Source organism: Haemaphysalis longicornis, unplaced genomic scaffold, assembly GCF_048455015.1.
Source record: "Haemaphysalis longicornis isolate Haplotype H1 unplaced genomic scaffold, Haemaphysalis longicornis Haplotype H1 scaffold_3, whole genome shotgun sequence".
NCBI classification, from domain to species: Eukaryota; Metazoa; Arthropoda; class Arachnida; order Ixodida; family Ixodidae; genus Haemaphysalis; species Haemaphysalis longicornis.
The window spans coordinates 67,233,865-67,256,036 of NW_027526335.1; the positions used below are offsets into that span (position 1 = coordinate 67,233,865).

General features: G+C 48.1%; 1 protein-coding gene across 1 annotated transcript in view; it reads left to right on the plus strand.

Annotated features, from left to right (window-relative positions):
* LOC144174567 (vascular endothelial growth factor receptor 1-like) overlaps window positions 1-22,172 on the plus strand; it is a 102,614-nt gene that overhangs the window by 40,170 nt on the left and 40,272 nt on the right. The window contains exon 2 of the mRNA XM_077703339.1: window positions 20,658-20,797. Within this exon, the coding sequence (XP_077559465.1) occupies window positions 20,658-20,797 (140 nt within the window). The remainder of the gene's footprint in view (window positions 1-20,657; window positions 20,798-22,172) is intronic.

Here is a 22,172-nt window from a genome sequence, read left to right on the forward strand (position 1 = left end):
TGCGCGGGAAGCACGGCCCATGGGAGTAGTCGGAAAGGGAAGTCGCGGCTGCGGCGAGCACTGCGCACCTACTTCCTTTGGAATAATACGATTTGCTACATGGCGCGGTGCATCGCCTGACTTATCGTCAGCCTTGCACGGAACGGCCACGAATTGCAGTAATGTTTCTGCCCCAGAACCGGTGCTTCCGCTCCCTCGGTGTCTCTGCAACGCGCAGGCCGTGGCCTGTTGGAGTGAGGATTCAGCTGGTATATATAGCGAAGAATAAACGTAAGATTACTAGAAATGTCGGTAGAGATCCGCTTTCGCGATCGTATTATCCAATTTTCGGCAAAAATGTGATCGTAAGAAGCGCACGAAAATGTATAATTTCTAAGGGACTTTGGCCGGGAACGAAAACAAAAAGTGTTAGGCCGAAACACGTAATATGCCGGATTTTATTAACGAGATTCCACTGTAATATGATTATCCGCGCAACAGTATTGCATGTAGTGGAAAGTGTACGTTGCTTTTAAGTCTACTCAAACCAACGGCTAGCAAGAATGACCCCGCCGTGATATTGCTGGGTAACTCGGAGTGGATAGACCCAATGACGGAACACGAAAACACAGGAATGAATGTCTTCAAGATGTTTCCTTCAACGAAAACAAGAACGTAAAACTCGACACCCGCAGCCTGAATTGGGGGAAATGTGTCCGCCGTGCCTTTCGCCATTAGTAAAATCAAAGCTGAAACAGGTTGGGGCTTGAATCATGCACAGGATACAATGATACTCAACGTATCTTAAGGTAGCGCCGGCCTGAGAGTCTCCGAGTCTTCCGATAAGGACCTTGCCGGCGTTCGCAGTGAAAGCACATGAGGAAAGGCAGCTTGAAAGAAAATGTCCACCGCGATGAGCGTGCGAGGTCAACCCTGACGGGAAACGTGGGGTAAGCGGAATTCGCCCCTGCCGCCTGGTTCTCACTCGGGGCCAACGTCGGTGCATGGGCCGCCTTGGGAACGCTGACCGCGACCCTTTCGGCGGAGAACGCGAAAAGGACGTTGAGGAAATTAGTAGGCGGAGAGGGGCAGATGTAGAAGAACCACATGCAGGAAGGCCTGCAAACCATAATGCGCAATGCGCCGACGCCCCCATCATGGACAGCAGGTTCCGGTACTTGGCCAGCAGTGCCGTCTTCGTGGCGTCCATAAATAGGCGCATAGAGATGGGCTCGTACACTCTTCCATCGCTAGCGGCGTGGGATCGCGCATCCATCCCGGAGGGGAAAGGTTGTGGTTCTCGAGGCTTGACCCCACCGGCAAGGTGGTCGCCAGCCTCGGGCTTCGCAGGGCGCTTCATGCTGCAAAATGACGTGACCTAGCAGCAGGCCGCCAGAAAAAGCCATTGCGGATGGCTGGGTGTTAAGGATCTGTCCTGCCCAACAGAGCGGCAGAGACGCCGACATGAGTCGCTGTATCGCTGCGTGGAGCCTTGACTCGAATTCAAAGCAAGGATTGACGCAATTCAAACGTCCGACACGCTGGTGCACGCTGAAGTGCCCTCGGAAGCACGGGCCGGGAGCAGCCGCAGTAGACGACCCACGCGGGGAATGCGGCTCGAAAAGCCGAGGCCTTTCTACCGGGCCTTTTTACTTGGGCATCCGCATTTTTTATGGGAAATGGCCAGAGCGATGGCGGCGTCCTCGGACTGTGCAGCGGTTGTGAAGAGCAAAATGATGGTAGTGATGAGCTTTACATTTGAAGCGACAACGGTGGTCATGGCTCCCGGTCTGGCATAGTGGGCGGCGACGGTGGATACCGTGCAGTCTCGGTCCCTGTGTCGTTTGTCGAAAGCGCGCGCTCTTCCCTCTCCTCTCCTGCGTGGAGAAGAGGGCCCATCTTGCGAGGTATTGGGGTAACGTCGATGTTTATCCTTATCGGTGGAGGTACGTCTCATAGTTGTTGGGATGTCCCTTCGGGGATGCGATTACTTGTGTGTATCTATCTATATATATATATATATATATATATATATATATATATATATATATATGTATATATATATATATATATATATATATATATATATATATATATATATATATATATATATATATATATATATATATATATATATATATATATATATATATATATATATATATATATATATATATATATATGGAGAGCGAGAGATGTGCCGTAATAATTGCGAAGATGCACAAAAAAGCGTCACGGCATTTCCTTTATTTCAAAAATACGTTGCTACAGCGAAGGTCCTCCATCTGTCGCGAGCTTTATAGCGTCGTTGAACGAGCAGAGCACAGCTGGAGTTGTCACGGTGAAAGGACAAGCTCCGCCACGAGATTTCGTATCAGCGAAGAATGCCTGAGCGGCCTTTGCCAGAATTCGGTGCATTGAGTTTTCTTCTGGCCTGCACTGACGGCGCTTGGTGTTGGGGGTGTTACCTGTAGTGATCATAAAACCATGCTAACGACGCTGGACAAATTTCCAAGCAGTGATATCACCGTGTAAGTAACCGTACTTATAGTGTGTGTTATCCTCGCGAAGCATATGGTAAACGAGTGCTTCTCGACAGCTTTCGCCAAAATAAAAACATCATCGTTAATTTTGGTCGGTAATTTTCTGAGGATACCCAAAACATGTAGTTGTACACCTCGTAATGTGGTGGCGAAGAATAAATTTTGTTGCCGCGAGAACGGGTTGCACTAATGTAGGACAGGAGCTAAGAGGTACGGGAGGGCGTAATGCTCCAAGGAAACGCAGGATTCGGCTGGCGCAGTCTACAACAGTTAAAAAACAGACTCCAGGGCAAAAGTCAAGAGCTGTACTGCAAGATACGCGGGTATGTCACGTTGGACAACTTATTAGTATGCATCTATACAATCGAGGAAGATAGGACTCACTGCCAGTGTATGCGCGTTATAAAGAAGCCTAGTACCTAAAGATTCTTCAAAGTAATTGTTTTCCAGGAGGATATGTTCTTAATTTTTCTTGTAATAATGATACAAATTTTTACATTCTTTTGTTTGTTTGTTTTTCTCTTCGTTCATTTGTTTATCCACTTGTTCATCAATTGCGCAGAGCCCACCACTTCGAGAATCCCTCCCATCGCCTTGAACGAGCGGGGAGGACCCGTGAAAACGCCTTGTGGCCGTCGTAGGAGGAGGCGAAGGCTTTTCTGTTTTTTTTTCTCGTACAGCCAGTTGCGCCGGTAATGATGGGTTGCTGTTGGCACCCATCACGCACCTTTCTGGGGGAGTTTTAATACCTGTTTCGGGACAGTGTCCTCCTACAGCGTCGCGTGTGCTTTTACGAGCGTGTAGGCTCGTGGTGCTTGTTTACAGACATCAGAGCTCGGCGTGGTAAACAGCGTTTCCAAAGCGAGCGTTACTGGCCTCGTCAATCCACCAATGTACCGTTCGGTCATTGGGTTCCCTGAAGCATGTGGTAGCTAAGAGCAGCATTAAACTTAAGTAATGGTGACGAGCTGTCGTGGGAAACGTGGGATGAGTTTGAAAGGTAATGCAGTTACTCTCACTTGGAAATGTGAATTTTGGCGTGGTTGACACACCCGTGAAATTAAAGTTTTCTTTGTTGCATGCTTCAAGTCAGATTAGGAGACGTGAGTCTTGCAGTCTTGATCGCAGTTATGTGCTCTCGTTAATAACGCTATGGTAGACATTTTTTCATGATAAGTTAGACAGAATTTTCTTTTGCATTTTAACACCGTTTAATACAAACATTAAGCATTAATTGCTTTTTTTTTGCTTTCCTCGCCCCTGTAAACAACATCTGCCATCGACGGACCACAAATGCTGGGCTCTCACAATTGTTTTTTGCGAGCTATTTAATTAAACCATTCATAAGAGTTTCGCCAACACTGATTCCGCAGGAACGTGATGTTACGAGGTTCAGAGAAAAAGCTCCAGGATAATCGTAGCCCTGAAGAGAATAATTGACTAAAACTAGTAAGTAACCGCATAGCACTGAAGTGAATGTTCTGACGAGGAAGATGAACGCGAAAAGGCGGGCACTTTTTTTCGAAAGTTATGTACCCTGTGGTAAGTTCCGAAGAAGGGGAAGCAAGATTGGTTGTTTATATCGAATGACCTGTCTTATTCCTGTACTGCCGCGGTTCATAGATTTATCGCAAGTAGCTTACGTATGGAGGTGCCCGTCTCCGAACTTCATTTGCCACTCAGCATGACTCATTAGCTCTTAAATTGCCTGACGATAAGTGCAAGAGACGCTTCGCTGACATTCTGAATGACAAGAGAGAGAATAAACTTTATTGTTAGCAAAAGAGTTGCGATGGAGCCGTTTTAGCTCCGTCGGAGTGCATGGTTCCTTATTCACGGTCGGGGCGGATGTGAGCCCCTTCCTGCTTGCCGACTGGACAGTGGGATTCAGCTGAGCGCAGCTTCAATCTCGATCTGTGCTGGTGAAGGTCTGTGCTGGTGGGCTTTCGGGGTGGTTTTCAAAATCCAAAGCCACGCACCCACGATCCATGCCGATAAGGTACACGCCTATTTAGGCCGCTTTATTTGCAATACGGGTAGTCGCATGCTTCGCACAATGTAGCCGATTATGCGCAGAATACATTTAAAGTAACGAGAATTCAACGTGATGTGATTCCAACGTCGCCACCATGTGGCGTAGTGATTTGATTTGATTTGAGTGCAGGGTTTAACGCGCCGACGCAACGCAAGCGATGAGGCGCACAGTAGTGAAGGGCTCCGGATTAATTTTGACCACCTGGGGATCTCTAACGGGCGCCGAATTCTCGTACAGACGGGCGTTTTTGCTTTTCGCCACCATCAGAAAAGCGGCTGCCGCGGCCTGAAATCGAACCCGCGACCTCGTGCTCAGCAGCGCAATGCCTTAGCCACTGGGTCACCGCGGAGGGTATGTGGCGTGTGCGGAAACAGGCATAATAATTATTGAGTTTTTATTATTCCGCAATCCCAACGCGCGCCTAATTGTGCTGTTAGTAAAGAACAGGAAGTAGCAAAATCGGTGCGCGTGATGTTTAGCGGAATTTAATGCTCCCAATACACTAGTCGTATATTCAAGCGTGTATCGTATGTTTTAATGTGCCCTACGGTTAAACACGCTCACTTTATGAAACATATTGACGGCAACATTCGTCAGGCTAGCACTACTATCGAAGCAAGCTCCATAACGCTTCGGCAGTCCGTAAGGGCTCACACTAAACTTTGTTACACCTTTTTTGGCCGAAAAGGGTGTAACAATCTTTTCGCATGGTGAACACCCTTAAAAGGTGTTTTGGCGAAAAAAAAGTTGTACGGATGAAAAACGGGTGTTCGTGTGAACACCCTAAAAAGAGGTGTAAGGTTGCTCAACACCCTAAAATAAGGGTGTGGCCAGGCCAGCAGCTACGCGTGGCAATGTGAATCGGCGGAGCGCGCAGCATTCAACACAAACAGTCAATATGCACAAGTGACACTTGGAACCCAAATGCATTGATCAAGAAAACCAACGGGATGCAAGCGGTACAGGGAGTGCATACGTATTTAGTAATACATGTGCTCTCCTTGCTTTTATATTCAGCAAAGGAAAGCCCCCCGATCGAGTCGGTGGGCCATTTTGTCGTCACCCCACTCAAGTCGAGTGCGCGACAGCTGCAGCCGTTGCGGAAGACTTGTCGCAAGCTGCGCTTGCCGCGAGAGAGCGAGGATGCCGCCTAAGCCTTGTAGGCGCTCTCGTACTTTCACGTCCTATCTCTTGCCCCCATGTCAACTGTACCTATTTATTTCTGTAACTTATTGTGGAAAAAAAAAAGCCGCCGTCATCTCTTTCCCGTGGCCGTCGCAAGAGTTCGTGCACCGCGACGGCCGGCAGTGCGCTATCGGTCGGCGGCAGGACGCAGCGACGGGGGAATCCCTGCACATCCGCGGCAGAAACAGCGGCCTAACCAGGAACTGCAATACAGGGAGCCCTGGAGACAGCGTGGCGCTGTATAAAAGGGCGCGAGACGAGCGGACTGCCAAAGGATACTCGTTCACTGAACACTCCAAACGTCACAACTGTCTAGGCGTAACTCTGTATGCCGTAATGATAATAAGCCAAGATCGATATACTTGTTATCTAGGGGTTACACTCTATACCACACACTAAACGTTTTTACACCCTATTTGGCCGAAAAGGGTGTAAAAATCTTGTCCCATGGCCAATACCCTTAAAAGGTGTTTTAGCAAAAAAAAGTGTACAGAAGAAAAAGGGGTGTTGAGCTCAACACACTTATAAAAGGGTGTTGAGGATGCTCAACAACCTAAAAAAAGGGTGTTGAGCCTCACACTTATTTTTAATGGGATGGCATGCGCAGTAGCAATGTGAATCGGCAGAGCGCGGAGCTTTAAACACAAACAGTTAATATGCACAAGTTACAGTTGGAACACAAGTGAATTGACCAAGAAAACAAACGGGATGCAAGCGGAAAAGGGAGTGCATACTCACTTATTAATAAATGTGGTGTTCTTTCTTTTATATCCAGCAGAGGAAAGCCCCCCGATCGAGTCGGTGGGCTTGTCGCAAAGAACAGATGTTTTAGTGCTAATTTTGCAAGTATGCATTTTACTATGAGAATATACAAATCAACACGTAGATTTGCAAAAACGTTTTAATTACGAGGTAGTTTTTGTGTTTCATAACTTATACAATTTCATCAAATACCAAACAAATCTTTCCCGCAACCTCAACACCCTTCAAAAATGATGTTGATTATCTCAAGACCTTTTTTCTTAGAGGGGTGTAAAGCTACAAATTAGGGTGTTCGAAACTAAGAAAAGGGGCGTAAATAAAAAAGGGTGTAATAAAAAGGGTGTAAGAAAAGACCGCCAACTAAGAAAAAAGGTGAAGAGACCTCCAACTTTTCAGGCATTTTGTACCTGTTTACATGGGTGGACTGAACATATTCTACAAGCGAGGGGGGGGGGGGGGGTTCGTACCTCACGGTGTTTAAAGCACTATGAATTGGCATAATTTATTACCAGTGAAGCTGTTTAAGCTAGAGCTAGTTTCTGTGGCGTTAGCAAAAACATTGAAAGAAAAAGAACTGCGGGACCTGTAAAGGGTGCACCACCGAAGCTAGGGTATTATAACAGCGAAGTCTGATTTCGAGCTTGTTAGAGAGTGAGCATAAGGGGCGTATGCGCACCTCTTACTATACCATTTCAAAGGTACTAGTCTTTTTTAGATTCTAAAATAGTGGTGTAAGGCTGGAGAAACAGCATAGCTGTGGCCGACCAAGCTTGTTTCGCCCTTGGATATTCTCGCAGTGGGGGGGATGATGCACTGGAACAGAATTGTAAAATCCAGTTCAACTTGGCCTTACCCCTCAGCGGTCATCCTAGCTTAGCAAGAACGTTGCACATCTTAGCAAACATAACAAAACTTAGCAACACCGGAAGAAACGAGGAGGACCCCCAGCTCCGCTGTTCTTTTTTTTTTGCGACTGAACACTAATTTCACATCGTTTCAACACCCCACAGAAAGCTAAGTGTGTTGCAGTCGGTAAACACCCTTTTCGCCACACGACTATAGTCTTTTTAATTTTTAAGGTTGAAATTGGTGTTTCACGTGCCAAAGCTGAACTTGGGGCATGAGGTGCACCGCATCTGGAAACGAGCGATCACTGCGTACGAGGAATTATTTCTTTGCGATTACAAATTTCTTGCGAGGAGAGAAGTATATGAGGGGATGTCTTGTTTTTTACAGTGCTATTATGCATCCAAGCATTGCCTTATTCAATGAACAGCTGAAAACCTTTTCCACAGCCTTTCAACACCCTAAGAAAAACAAAGGGTGTTGAAGTTGATCAACACCCTTTTTTCACACGAAAAGGGCGTAGAGCTAGCAAAAGGGTGTTGAGATTCAAGAAAAGGGGTGTAAAGGCCTCCCAACACCCTTTTTCCACTTATTGCACACCCTTTTTGGCTAAAAGGGTGTAAAAAAGTTTAGTGTGCGTATTATGGGCTCGGCAGTGCTTCTTCTACGTGCGTCAGAGCTCGGCGTGGTAAAGAGCATTTGCAAAGTGAACTTTACCAGCTCTCTGGGAAAACTATTAGAAAACTGCGGAGCGTACTCCACAAGAACTTAATCTGGGAGCATTACTGTTTGAGTGAATTGAAATAGGGAAATCCGTGGAATCGCGTTGTTTTACCATGACATTCAGTCATTTATGCGTGATGTGACCACGGCTGACAACCGGCAACTAACGTTCACCTTTGACGAGTGGCTGCGTTAACAAGGAAGAACTCAGAAAACCTAAGAATCTTCAATATGGTGTAAATGTCGCGTTTATCGGCATTGTTTATGTTTTGGAGTGCAAGCTGCTAGAGCCTGGATTTCTGTGTCCGTGATGTACACTGTTAAAAATCGCTGCAGCTGGGCTTCACCACAACAATCCAGGGTGAGCAATCGTCGCGACCAAATGTGCAAGTTAGGCGGATGATGAGGCCCACCAAGCGATTAGTGCAAAATATAGTATCTGTGCTGTGACGGCAGCACAGGTAGTGCGCGCCTTGCGCTGTTGTCACCATGTAGATACTATATTTTGCTCTAACCGCACGCTGGGCCTCGTCATTCGCCTAACTTGCACATTTGGTCGCGACGATTGGTCACTCTGGAGTGTTATGGTGAAGCCCAGCTGCGGCGATTTTTAAGAGAGCATCGGATGCAGTCGAATGCCGACGAAAAAATTATAGCTTCTCCTCCGGACCGCAAGAGCGATGAGATGACGCATTCGCCGCAGGGAATCGGCAAACATAGACGCAAAAACTTTGCACCAACAGTCACGTGTCCTCTTGGGGGATTGGCCGAGTCGCCAGAAACGAGCCATTTCGCTTACGCTAAGCTTCTCCGTATCTCAAGTTTGTCGTCCCTGAAAATTATATTACTTCAAGAGCCTGGTGAGCCGGGCGTAGACGGAAGCCACAGCGATAGGTTATCTGGAATAAGGAGACGTGGCTACCACTGTTAGAAGTGCGCGCGGACCTTCCGTCCTGTCGCGGAGAGGGAGAAGGCAGGGGCGATAGAACGGCGGGGTGGAAGCGACTCTGGCCGTAACGGGACACCAGGACTAGGGGGAGGGGGCCGCTCTGAGAATTCCTGGAAGCGAAGCAGGGGCCCGGCTGTTGGTGACCGCCGAGGCGTGAGAAAGGAAACGAAAACGAGTCGGAGGGTTTCACGGACGAGCATCGCTCTGGAGACTGCTTGTTAAATCTCCCGCTCGGTACGCGCCATTCATCGTCATCATCATCATGGAGATAGACCGTGCGAGTAAAGTTATGATCCCCGTAACGGGCAGCCATGGCTTCGGTCTCGCTTCGGTCGTTCATCGGTTAACATTTTGGGGCCGAAACCCGGGAGAATGAACACGGGCGGCGAAGGAGACCACCGACGTCCCCTTCGGCTTGAGGTTCGTAGAACCCCGTGATATGACTGCCGTTGACCGCCGTTGCCCCACCCTCAGCCGGAGGTCACCATGGCTGGCCCTGACCACCCACCTACGACTGACCGGAACCTCTAACGGGACGCAAATACGCTCCGTCACGTCCAGGGTATCCCGCTTGGGAGCAACTGTACTTCCCCCGAGTACCAAGCTGGTGATGACCTGGACGCCCTGCGTTCGTTGAGGAAGGTTCTGCGCGCTGCTGTTACAAGGCGGCTAAAGGCAGCGACTGAGCTCCGGCAAGTTCCCTCACCGTCTGCGTTGAACTTGCAGTTGGCTATTAACGAGCTGGAAAAGAAGGACACTGAACTTAACGAGCTGAACATGGCGATAGGTGAGCTTCTCGAAGGAGATGAGTTTGAACATGATTTTTACTATGTAATGCAATATCAGGAAAGGATATGCGGGGCCCTCAGTCGGTTGCGATCGACGTTGAACGACCTGCGGGCACCCGGCTATAAATGTACCAGCAAGGGCACTTCACCCCGTCCAGACGACTCTTGCCACGTCGGCTCGCACACGTCCACCTTGCGAGTAGTACTGCCGAAGTTGATTGCGACGACCTACATCTACCTGAACGTTCCCCATACTGACAACATGCAGAAGCCAGATACGTCGACGTTCACGCCTACCACGCTTTCTGCAATGTCGGCTTCTGATAGCATGAGGACAGGACGTTCATTGGACTGCAACGGCTCTAGGTCGGCGATGCAAGCAAATTCAGTTCCGCCAAACGCGACGTGTGATAAGAAAATTTGATTTGATTGATTGTGGGGTTTAATGCGCCGACGCAACGCAGGCGATGAGGCGCGCCGTAGTGGAGGGCTCCGGATTAATTTTGACCCCCTGGTGATCTTTATCGTGCGCCGAAATCTCGTACACACGGGCGTTTTTGCTTTTCGCCTCCATCAGAAAAGCGGCTGCCGCGGCCGGGAATCGAACCCGCGACCTCGTGCTCAGCAGCGCAACGCCTTAGCCACTGAGCCACCGCGGCGGGTGTGTGATAAGAAGAGCTTCTCGACCCAAACAGGACGAGTGAAGGCAATAAAGGCTATTTTTTCTGGAAACGTCTCTCAAGTCTCCGTACAGGATCAAGCTGTCGTTGTACCGCAGGATTCAGCATTTCAAAATGCCAAAGACGAGGCTGAGCGCGAAGGCATGCAACTGGGAGCCAGCTACAAGACAGCGTCGAGCGTCCCAACGGAAGACGAACGTGGAGAACACGAGATTATGCCTGTCGCAGGCCACGACGACGCAGTTGCTTCCTTCCAAGCAGACGACCAAAACCGTGGAGATGCCAAGGACCTTAAAGAGAAGGCAGAACCACCACCGTGTGAAATCGAACGTATCTTCGTTTCAGACACAGTGAAGCGCGAACGCCTACCGGAAATAATGAAAAGACGACCAGCTCTAGTCAACAAAGTGTTGGTAAAGGTTGTACCGAGCCACGAATTTGAGTTGCTCCATCTCAGGGAAGTTGGGAAAGGTGAGAAACCCTATCCAGTCACGTCTGCCGCGTGCGAGGAGGCAGCAAGGCATGGTGGAGTACCTTCCGAACCATACATTGAGCTTGCAAGAAGTTAGAAAACGACCTCGTCAGGAGTAGAAAAACAAACAGAAGGCAAGTGCAAGGCCGGCAGGAGAACACTGCTAGATTCCCTGCACCACAGTAGCTATTTCCCCCAGATATTTGGACTTGTACGACATCCATTTCGCCAATATGACTGCACGGCGAAAGAACTGCAACCTTCTGAGGCAGCTCGACACACAGTGGTTGTCGTCCGAATTACCTTGGCGGCCCTTGGCGGTCGTGAGGTCTGCACGACGGCGCAAGCACTGGTGGAAACGAAAGTGTGGATAGCATTCCCTGACCGCGTCGCGAAGATTGACCTTGTAGACTGAAAAAACAAAATGTTAGGATTGCAGATTTATTGTGCACCTATCGATTATCTCGGGCGCGGGAGGATGTTAAATCTCCCGCTCGGTACGCGCCATTCATCGTCATCATCATCATGGAGATAGACCGTGCGAGTAAAGTGATGATCCCCGTAACGGGCAGCCATGGCTCAGGTCTCGCTTCGGTCGTTCTTCGGTTAACACTGCTCGAATGGGCTCCAACGAGAAGTGTAAGAATAAAGGAACGAACAAACAAACGAAGTACTTCTTTTGAGTTTCATCGAAACACCTTTCACGACGAAAGAAGTATTCCTACAACCACCTAGTACTGAGAAAGACCAAGTCCGAGCTAGTTGTTTTCAGAAAATGCACGTTTATAACATAAATTTGCCTTGGCAAGGAGGAGACCACCACTGCTGCCAGAACTCCAACCATCTACCTTGCTCTCAGTAGCACCTTACCCGCCGAGCCACCGCAAATTGTTGTTGAAGTAATATAACAAGTACATCGATCCTGGCTTATTATCATCCCGCATCACACTAAACATTTTTCCACCCTTTTAGCCAGAAAGGGTGTAGCATAAGTGGAAAAAAGGTGTTGGGAGGCCTTACACCCTTTTTACTTGAATCTCAACACCCTTTTCCTAGCTCTACACCCATTTTGTGTGAAAAAAGGGGGTTGATCAACTTCAACACCCTTGGTTTTTCTTAGGGTGTTGGAAGGGTGTGGAAAAGGTGTTCAGCTGTTCATTGGATAAGGGCATGTTTGGATGCATAATAGCACTGTAAAGAAGAAGACATCCCCACATATACTCCTCTACTCGCAAAAAAGTTTCAAACGCAAAAAAATAATTGCTCGTATGCAATGATCGCTCGTTTTCATATGCGGTGCACCTCATGCCCCAAGTTTAGCTTTGGCACGTGAAACACCAATTTCAACCCTCAAATTTAAAGACTATCGTCGTGTGGTGATAAGGGTGTTTACCGAATGCAACACGCTTGGCTTTCTGTAGGTTGTTGAAACGGTGTAAAATAGGGGTTCAGTTGTAAAAAAGAACAGCGGAGCTGGGGTTCGACCTAATTTCTTCCGGTGTTGCTAAGTTTTCTTATGTTTGCTAAGCTTTGCAATGTTCTTGCTAAGCTAGGATAACCGCTGAGGGGTGAGGCCAAGTTTAACCGGATTTCACAAGGCTGTTCAAGTGTGTGTCTCCCCCCCCCCCCCCCCCTGCCAGGGGACCCAAGGGGGAAACAAGCTAGGTCGACCCCCAGCTATGCTGTTTCTCCAGCCTTGTACCACTATTGCAAGCTGCGCCAATTTTTTTGCCTTTTAGATTCCAAAGAAGACTAGTACCTTGGAAACGGTACGGTAAGAGGTGCGGATACGCATACGCCCCTTGTGCTCACACTCTAACAAGCTCGAAAGCCGACTTCACTGTTATAATACCCTCTCTGCGGTGGTGCACCCTTTACAGGTGCCGCGGTCCTTTTTCTTTGTATTTTTTGCTAACGCCACCAAAACTAGCTCAAGCTTAAAGAGTTTCACTGGTAATAAATTATGCCAATTCATATTGCTTTAAACATCGTGCGGTACAAAACACCCCCGCTTGTAGAAAATGTTCAGTCCACCCGTGTAAACAGGTACAAAATGCCTGAAAAGTTGGAGGTCTCTTCACCCTTTTTCTTAGTTGGCGGTCTTTTCTCACACCCTTTTTGTTACACCCTTTTTTCTTTACGCCGCTTTTCTTAGTTTCGAACACCCGAATTTGTAGCTTTACACCCGTCTAAGAAAAAGGGTGTTGAAATATCAACATAATTTTTGAAGGGGGTTGAGGTTGCGGGGAAGATTTGTTTGGTATTTGATGAAATTGTATAAGTTATGAAACACAAAAACTACCTCGTAATTAAAACGTTTTTGCAAATCTACGTGTTGATTTGTATATTCTCATAGTAAAATGCATACTTGCAAAATTAGCGCTAAAACATCTGTTCTTTGCGACAAGCCCACCGACTCGATCGGGGGGCTTTCCTCTGCTGGATATAAAAGAAAGAACACCACATGTATTAATAAGTGAGTATGCACTCCCTTTTCCGCTTGCATCCCGTTTGTTTTCTTGCTCAATTCACTTGTGTTCCAACTGTAACTTGTGCATATTAACTGTTTGTGTTTAAAGCTGCGCGCTCCGCCGATTCACATTGCCACTGCGCATGCCATCACATTAAAAATAATTGTGAGGCTCAACACCCTTTTTTTAGATTGTTGAGCATCCTCAACACCCTTTTCTAAGTGTGTTGAGCTCAACACCCCTTTATCTTCCGTACACTTTTTTTTTGCTAAAACACCTTTTAAGGGTGTTAGCCATGGGACAAGATTTTTACACCCTTTTCGGCCAAATAGGGTGTAAAAAAGTTTAGTGTGCGGTATAGAGTGTTACCCCTACATAACAAGTAGATCGATCTTGGCTTATTATCATTACGGCATACAGAGTTACGCCTAGACAGTTGTGACCTTTCGAGTGTTCAGTGAGCGAGTATCCTTTGGCGGTCCGCTCGTCTCGCGCCCTTTTATACAGCGCCACGCTGTCTCCAGGGCTCCACCTGTATTGCAGTTCCTGGTTAGGCCGCTGTTTCTGCCGCGGATGTGCAGGGATTGCCCCGTCGCTGCGTCCTGCCGCCGACCGATAGCGCACTGGCGGCCGTCGCGGTGCACGAACTCTTGCGACGGCCACGGGAAAGAGATGACGGCGGCTTTTTTTTCCACAATAAGTTACAGAAATAAATAGGTACAGTTGACATGGGGGCAAGAGATAGGACGTGAAAGTACAAGAGCGCCTACAAGGCTTAGGCGGCGGCCTCGCTCTCTCACGGCAAGCGCAGCTCTCGACAAGTCGTTGGGCGCACTCATGTTTCCGCGACGGCTGCAGCTGTCGCGCACTCGACTTGAGTGGGGCGACGACAAAATGGTCTCGGAGCGTCGGCAGCGCTAGATAAGCGCGGTGGAACATTTGAAATGATCGCCAGTTGATGCGCGCCCGTACGGGGGAATCCGATGAGAGAACACGGTGCGCAGGACCAATGGCGGGTGCAACGTGCGCAAACGTGAGAAATGAGTTTTGCTACGATCTAGTATTCTGCCGGGAAACACGGCGGAGCGAGCTGGAGCGCATTGTAGACAACAAATGCAGCAGCATATTGATGGCTTATCACTTTCGTACCGCGTTGGTGCGCGTTGCAGGTGACGAGTACAGTACAGCTCGATAGAGTTGGTTTCCGAACGCACCGGGATTTACTATTTTTCGTTTTGCTGGCAGCGCAGCCAATTAGTTTAGGCAGGTGTGGGAAAAGGGCGCTTCAAGACTTGTGTCAATGATCATGTAGTTGAAAAAATTAATTTAAAAGTTTTATTTGGTGAACAATCCGAGTTTGCCTGCGCTTATTTCGTAAACCGCATAAAAGGAACACAGCGAGAAACAAAAACAACAACAAAACAAAGCAACAACAAAACCCAATGTGCGTACGTGCTGAGCGAGCTTGCCTACTGGCTTTCGGGCTTAGGATCGACCAAATAATGAATCTGCTCTGGCAGATAGTGTGGTCGGCGGTGAATTGGTAGCATGCCAAGTAATTGTCGGCGTCACCGGGCCATAGCAGGGCATGCCCATTGAAATTTAAAACCGAGGTCGGCAAGCCAGGCTTCCGCGTAATAGTTTACACGACTGCATTCGCCGCTGGCTATTCCCAGTTCGTTTCGCCAGCCCTCATTTTTCGTTTGAGCCGTGTCCCTGCCTCTGTTGTGTTGTAGGTTTACCAGGGGTTGGCGTGTGGGGTTGTTTGCGTGAGTGCTCGTCGGCGCGGTTTTAATATATTATCCTGGGACCTAGGTAGCCTCTTGAAAGGTTAATTGGGAAGCCTCCTAGCTTCGTGCGCCTATACTTTCTCGCTGGATTCCATATGGTGTGGAAAAGGGTGGCTTTTTCATTGCATTCATAACAGTCCTCACTAAATCTGTCTGGGAACATAAGCGCCAGCCTTGATTTGTGTGGGAATGTGTTGGTTTGTATTCTTCTCAGTGTTTGTGCATCGTGGGCGTTTAGGGCCATGTGAGGAGCGGGTAGCGTTCTCCTTTCAAGTCTTTTTCTTTTAAGACGTTCTCCGTAGGTTTCGTATGGTGGAAGGGCGTAGGAGTGGTCCTCGTCGCTGCGGTTCGTAAGACAGAACAATACACCTCATTCACTAGAAACGTGGGAGGCGACTCTGGCCAGCGAGGCCTTGGAAGACCAGCGCCAGCTGATCGACGGGGCCTGGGCCGGGGCACAAGCTTCTGGGGCCCTGGAAAGAGGACTCCACCCAAGTTTCTCCCTTTAATCCCTTCCCCCACCTCAATAAAGTTTTACTGAACTGAACTCGCTGGATTATCCGCGAGGAATAAACAGATACACAGCCGTATTTTGAAGTGAACTTCCACTACAAACATTACAAAAAGTATGATTGCGAAATGAAGTCTGTGTCGGTATTCGGAGCACTTATAACACGATAACGAGATGCACAATTACGATGCTGTGATTATATGCTTTGGGTTATGAAAAGTACACGATTGAGTAGAGCACGTTCCAAATTATCTGAAACAAATAGCGAGAAAATGTTATACACTGATAAGTGGGTACAACCGAAGTGAGAATAAGGAGAAAATTCACAAATGCTGAACTTGGGTCACCAAATTCTACAATCTGACTGTAGTCGTTAGGAAAATAGAGCGATAGAAATACACGGGGCCACTAATGCGACCTTGCTTCGCTGTCTTCTTCCGAGAACGAAGACTGGACGGGTGAATGAATGGTAACCTAAAAGAAAGGCAGTTCGGTGAAGTGACTTGTGCGAGCTCAATAAAGTCGCGGTAATTGCAAAAAAAAAGCTCTTCATTAAAATAGGGTAAATTTTCCTCTGATATATATCAGCCGGGTTCTGTGCGCCGCGGTACAGTTTAACTACAACTAAAAACGTGTTGGGTATACAAAATCAAGATTCGGGTTTCTGTAGCTTGCAGCCTGTATATTCTCTTCAAGGACGCGACAAATACGAAAGAAAACTAAAGGAGGGGGGAGGGAGGCGGCAGGAAGCTTTCACCGTAGATTGCCAGAGCTTAAATTCATGGTAAAAAGAAAAGGATTAAAACCTAGTCCAGTTCCCAGGAAGCAGAGGATTTAGCGGTCGATGGAAGAAGTCAGGCAGAAGATAATTCCCCAAACGACACAGCCAGAATAATAAGTCGTCTGAAAGACTAAACGCCCACATAAGCTGGTGGTATGCTTGTTACATGCGCTTTTTCTTCCTCTTCCGTTTCTCTCTCTCTCTCTCTCTCTCTCTCTCTCTCTCTCTCTCTCTCTCTCTCTCTCTCTCTCATTTTCTTGTCCCATGTTCTTGCCCTTGCATCCTTTATAAAAGCTCCGCCTTGCCAGCTCCTTTAACTGTCAGTTTTCTCAGGGTTACGGCCGTTTCAAGATAGTATTCTGTACTTAAATACCACAAAAAGGAAAAAGAAGCGCGCTGTGCTTCGAAGTAAAGCTCTTTAGCCTTCCGATGGGCCGCCGCGTACTTGGTCTGATATCGTGTAGGCCGAAGCTGGCGACCCGAACCTAAGTTGTTATTGTGTCCGCCACCGCTCCTTCCGATACTCCCCCCCCCCCCCCCTTCCGCCTCCGGAGCGAGACGAGTCGCTCAAACGATGGACGCAGATCGGAACGATCGAAACCCCGAGGGAAGGGGTAGTCGTCGTTCAGCCTCCACGGCTTACCTTTGCTGTGCACCCACCTCGCTCTTATATGGCCAAACGAATCGCATTGCCCGCCCAAACGATGAAGGACCTATTGCTACCGCCTCGGGGGCGGAGTAAAAGCGCCCACTTTGGTGCATCCCGACTATATATATGCTACACTACCCTTTGCCAGTTAATGGCGAAAGGGTGTCCTATGTGAAATATCACAAGTTTCTCGGCGTGGTTCTCGACAGAGACCTTTCTTGGAGTCACCCCCCCCCCCCCCCCCCCGTTTGTTTGAAGAAGAGGCTGTCTGCAGAGGGACATAATCTCCAGTTTCTTGGTGGCAAGACGTGGGGAACACCTATAAAGTCAATGTTGGAGCTATACAAGGCACTATTCTTGGGCTCCCTACGGTACAGCCTGCCTGTACTTTCAGGTACGTGCCGTACAAATATTCAGCAACTTCAAGGCATACAAGCGCAGGCCCTCCGAACTTACCTTGGCCTACCACGGTGCACGTCAACAGCTGCACTCATTGCTGTGGCTCGTGATCACCCCTTGTCTACTTACGTGAGATTTGATACACTCATGGCGCTCTTTAGGTACTTAGCCAGACTGCCTGATCCTCACCTCGCTAGTATGCCGTGTAAACGCCGCCATGCGTCTTTCGCAAAGGTTGTAGCTGCCCACATCCCTAGTATGCCGTCCAGCTATACGCCTGCGATGATGCCGCCACTCCCGCTTTTAAGTACGACGCAGCCTCGAGCATGCCCTAATATTCTAGGCTTAACGAAGAACCAAGATTTTCCAACGCTAGCACTACAGCGGCTTCCTCTCATTTATCTACACGAGAGATACAGTGACCGCACTCATATTTGCACCGATAGCTCTGTAACAACATCTGGTTCTGCCGGCGCCGTTGTTTTTCCACGACTGTCCATGTCCACAGAATTCAAAATAGCCCATCTTAGCACTTCCACGGCTACAGAACTTACCGCCATCCATTGCGCCCTTCAGGCCATTGAGTAATCTTCATGCCTAAGATGGGCGATCTTCTGCGACTCAAAGTCTACGCTTCAATCGCTCCAGTCAGCCCTTTGCCGTGGACCTCAACAGCTAATGGCCGAGATTAGACTCTTTATTGTACGACCATGCCGCCCAATCGGGTCATGACATTGCCTTATAGTGGCTTCACGGTCATTGCGGCATTGTCGGAAACGAAAGTGCGGATGCCGCCACCCGCCCGCCACATAAAAAAACAGACCATATCCATTCCGTTATCCAGGACGGATGCAGCTAGGACTCTGCGAAAACTTGTCCAAGAGACCACGCTATCCAATGGACTACCCAAGTGTTCACGAGCGCTCGTGTTAATACCATGGACTCGGATCTTCAGCGCCCACTTCCATTAGGCCTCCCACGGTCTGATGCAACCATTCTTTGTCATCTCAGGCTTTGAGTCGCATTCACAAATGCTTACTCCTATTTGATCCGAATGGCAGCCAGTGAGGCTAGCGAAGTCTGTGACACTCCAGAGACCATACGACATGCCCTCTGCGCGTGTCAAAGTTTTTCATCGGAAATAAGCCAGCTCTCTTGAACTCTACGGAAGCTAGACTCTCGTCGGCCGTTCTTCGAGGAGAAAATCCTGGGCCACTGGCCTTCTCCGTCATCTGCGCACAAGGCGACGAAAGCGCTGATGTGTTTTCTAAAAACGACGGGCTTGTACAGAAGACTGTAGCACAAAATACTACCCTCTGTGAACTCACTAAACTTTTTTGTCTATAGTGTCCTACGACTGGGCGCACCACTTTACGCTCTGTCCTTACTTTTCCCCTTCTTTTTCTGTTTTACACTTTTTTCACCATCGTTCCCTTTCCCGCGTGTAGGATAGCATACTATGCAGTATAGCTTGGTTAATATTTCTGCCTTTCCTTTTCCTTTTTCCTTCCTTACTTACTGCGAATGGCGGAGTTGCGGATGACTGCGTTGCCTTCATGGAAATTTCATACGCACCCCGCGCTTCAGGAGGACGCACTGAGCTATGCCGCGGGGAGCTTGACTAATTGCGATTGGCGATGACGCCAATCTATTTCCCGCAGCGGATGACCCGGCCTCGACTTCATCCAATCAATTGGGACTCAGCAGAACTCAAACGCTGAGTCGACTCAGCATAAAGGGGCTTATAAACGGAAAGTGTTGCAGCTGACGGGCTTATATTTTGAGTACAGCATGCCAAAAAGTCTAGGCGCGGAATTTTCGTGCGCATTTTATGTCGGAACATTCTGCGTGTCGCGTGAGCGTGCTTATAGACGTGACTGAAGAAGATCGTGGACGGAAGTTCTCGCCATCAACGGTAGGGAGAGCATTACTGCCACCTTTCCTCCTCTCCCAAAGCTACCCTTCTTTCGCTCTCTCTGATCCTTTATCACCAGGTCCCCGCCCTTCGCGTGCATCCTCTGCCTTCCTCGTTGCCATGCTGAGGCCGACTTAGCGCGAAAAATAATTGCTGATCACATATCAAAGCGGGCGGAGGACATTGTATAGGTCAGAGCAAGAACAAGTTCAAGGTTATTCCCCTTTAGAAGGAACTGGATGTAAATTGGGATGTATGGATCAAGAATTAAGAAAACTCGAGGGAAAGAATGGATTCGGGTATTGAAAGATTTTCTGGTGGGAAACATATCGGAGACGCATTCGTCCTGCGGTCTACGAAAAATAGGCGGATTGTTGTTATTTATTTATTTATTTATTTATTTATTTATTTATTTATTTATTTATTTATTTATTTATTGATATATTTTTATCCATTATAAAACCGAAAATGTTGACTGGTTCTGTGCGTACACACAACCATGCAAGATTTAAATGATTAGAAGTCGCTGGGAGAGGCTTTCATTTTGCAGTAGACCGGAAATGGTTGATGATGATAACGATGGGTAAATTCGTAGAACATGTGTATTGCCAGTGGATGCCTTTCTGAAGAAAGTGCGAATTTGTGACCCGCTTTACAAACGCGAATCGTCTGTAATTAGAAGAGGAACGTAATAAGAAATATCAACAGAACACATACCTGAACTGGCAGTATTCTTAAGCTGCTACAGCTTCGTCTATGGGACGAAGTTGTGGAATTTTATGACATAATATCATAGATAGTTACACAGCAAAATACGACAAGAGTAGGCCTATGGACAACTCGATAAAGTAGGCCTGTTTGCAGTTTATTTCAAGCTACCCTTAATGTGTGGGATGACACTGCTATACACTGATGTATGCCTGATAACACCACCCTGTTATTCGCTTGTGACTTTTTATTGTTGATTAAAAAAATGTTTGCGAATTCACCCGTAGTGGCAGTCTGATTGTACATAGTAGACAGTAATGATAAAAAACATTCTTTTTTTCTCCTTTCGAAATTCCTAGGAATGATTTTCAATCCGCAAAGCTGAATACTGGAGAAGGAGAGATTGCGGGCTTCCCAGGGGCTTTCATATCAGTGTAGCGCCCTCAAGGACCCGACATCCGTGCTTCGCAGGTCCAACATCCGGAGTGTCCCGTATCTCGCCGCCGTGGTTGGACGTCAACGGCTCCTACATCGACATTCCGGCCAACAGCACTCTGCGCATTACCTGCTATGGGAAGTACCCGCTCGCCTGGGCCCTGCCACCGCTGGGGGTAGGTGACGGTGTCCCCGAAATTGGTCAATGAGACCGCAAAGGCGCCGATTCAAAATTTGGCGCGGAACACTTACCTGGGGCTTCGGAGAGGAACTGCGCGGATGCAGATTACGATCACTTCGCCAACACCTTATTAGCTGGGTGTGTGCAGCTTTGCCGCCTATACATTAATCGATAGCGCCGTAGGGCGACGTTTTTCGAGTCACGATAACCTCTATTGTTTTGACACAAACGGCATTCTGACAATGTTGTCATTGCGTGCGGTTTTAATGGGAGGAACGCGTTGTGAGGTGATGTTGGGGTGAACAGACGGGGGCAGCAGTTGACGCAGTGCATTATCTCGCGGCAATTGCGGACACTGAATGATCCGGATTCTCTGTCTACGTTCGTCACTGACTACACAGAAACGTGGATTGACGTCACATTGACTGCCGGAGCAGTGGGGTCTTCTATGGTTTTCTGGACAGGTCGGGACACCCCGACCCTGTCGGATCATCGTTTCATCCTCTTTGGCATCTAATATGTTACAATTGAGCGAAAGAAGCGGTTAACCAGAGCTTCCGAGTCTCGTCTATATAGTCGAGGAAATGCTACAGGATCCCTGGCTCCCCACTGTATCTTCTACTGCCATGACATCTCTGGACGGTCAGGAAGGCATCGTCAATGTGTTTTATGTGAAGGTCGACTGCCTGCACAAATGATTAGAGCGGCTGCCAAAAGGCCACAGGGGAAATGCTTGGTGGACCGATGAATTGGCTCGGGAATGCTCGTCTGTGAGAGAAACGCTTCGGAGGATATGCCAGATGTGTCGTGATCCCCTCCACCGTGCCGATCTCGGATTTTGGTATCACATGTTACTCGTTGTGTACAAAAGGCACGTCGAAGCAGCAAAGAATGAAGCCGTCAGGAGAAGTGCACTATAGCCTCCCGTAAGAATGTATTGGCAATTCCCTTCAAAATTGCTTTTCAGAAGTTTTCATCTCCTTCCGTATTCCCCCGCTTCACTCCTCTCACATCTCATCTACTTCCTCCACTTTGCAATCGGCAGCGTCACTGCTACAAACGCTTCTGCCAACCGATGATTCTGAAGGCGATACCCTTGCCCATCGGGCTAAGAGGATGCTGATACGCCGCACAGCATACGCGCAAGCAACCACGGATCACGAATTCACTATGAATGAACTCCCACTGGTTGCTAGAAATTTAAATTTAAATTCCGCGCCTGGATCTGATGGAATTGCGGCAGGTATGTTGACCTTCTTGTTGGGCATGCTTCTCGTTTTTGCTGCACGTGTTTAATGCACGCCTATCCCTTGGCCATTTCCCATCGGTGTGGAAAGGAGCGAGGGTTATTTTTCTACTGAAACCGAAAC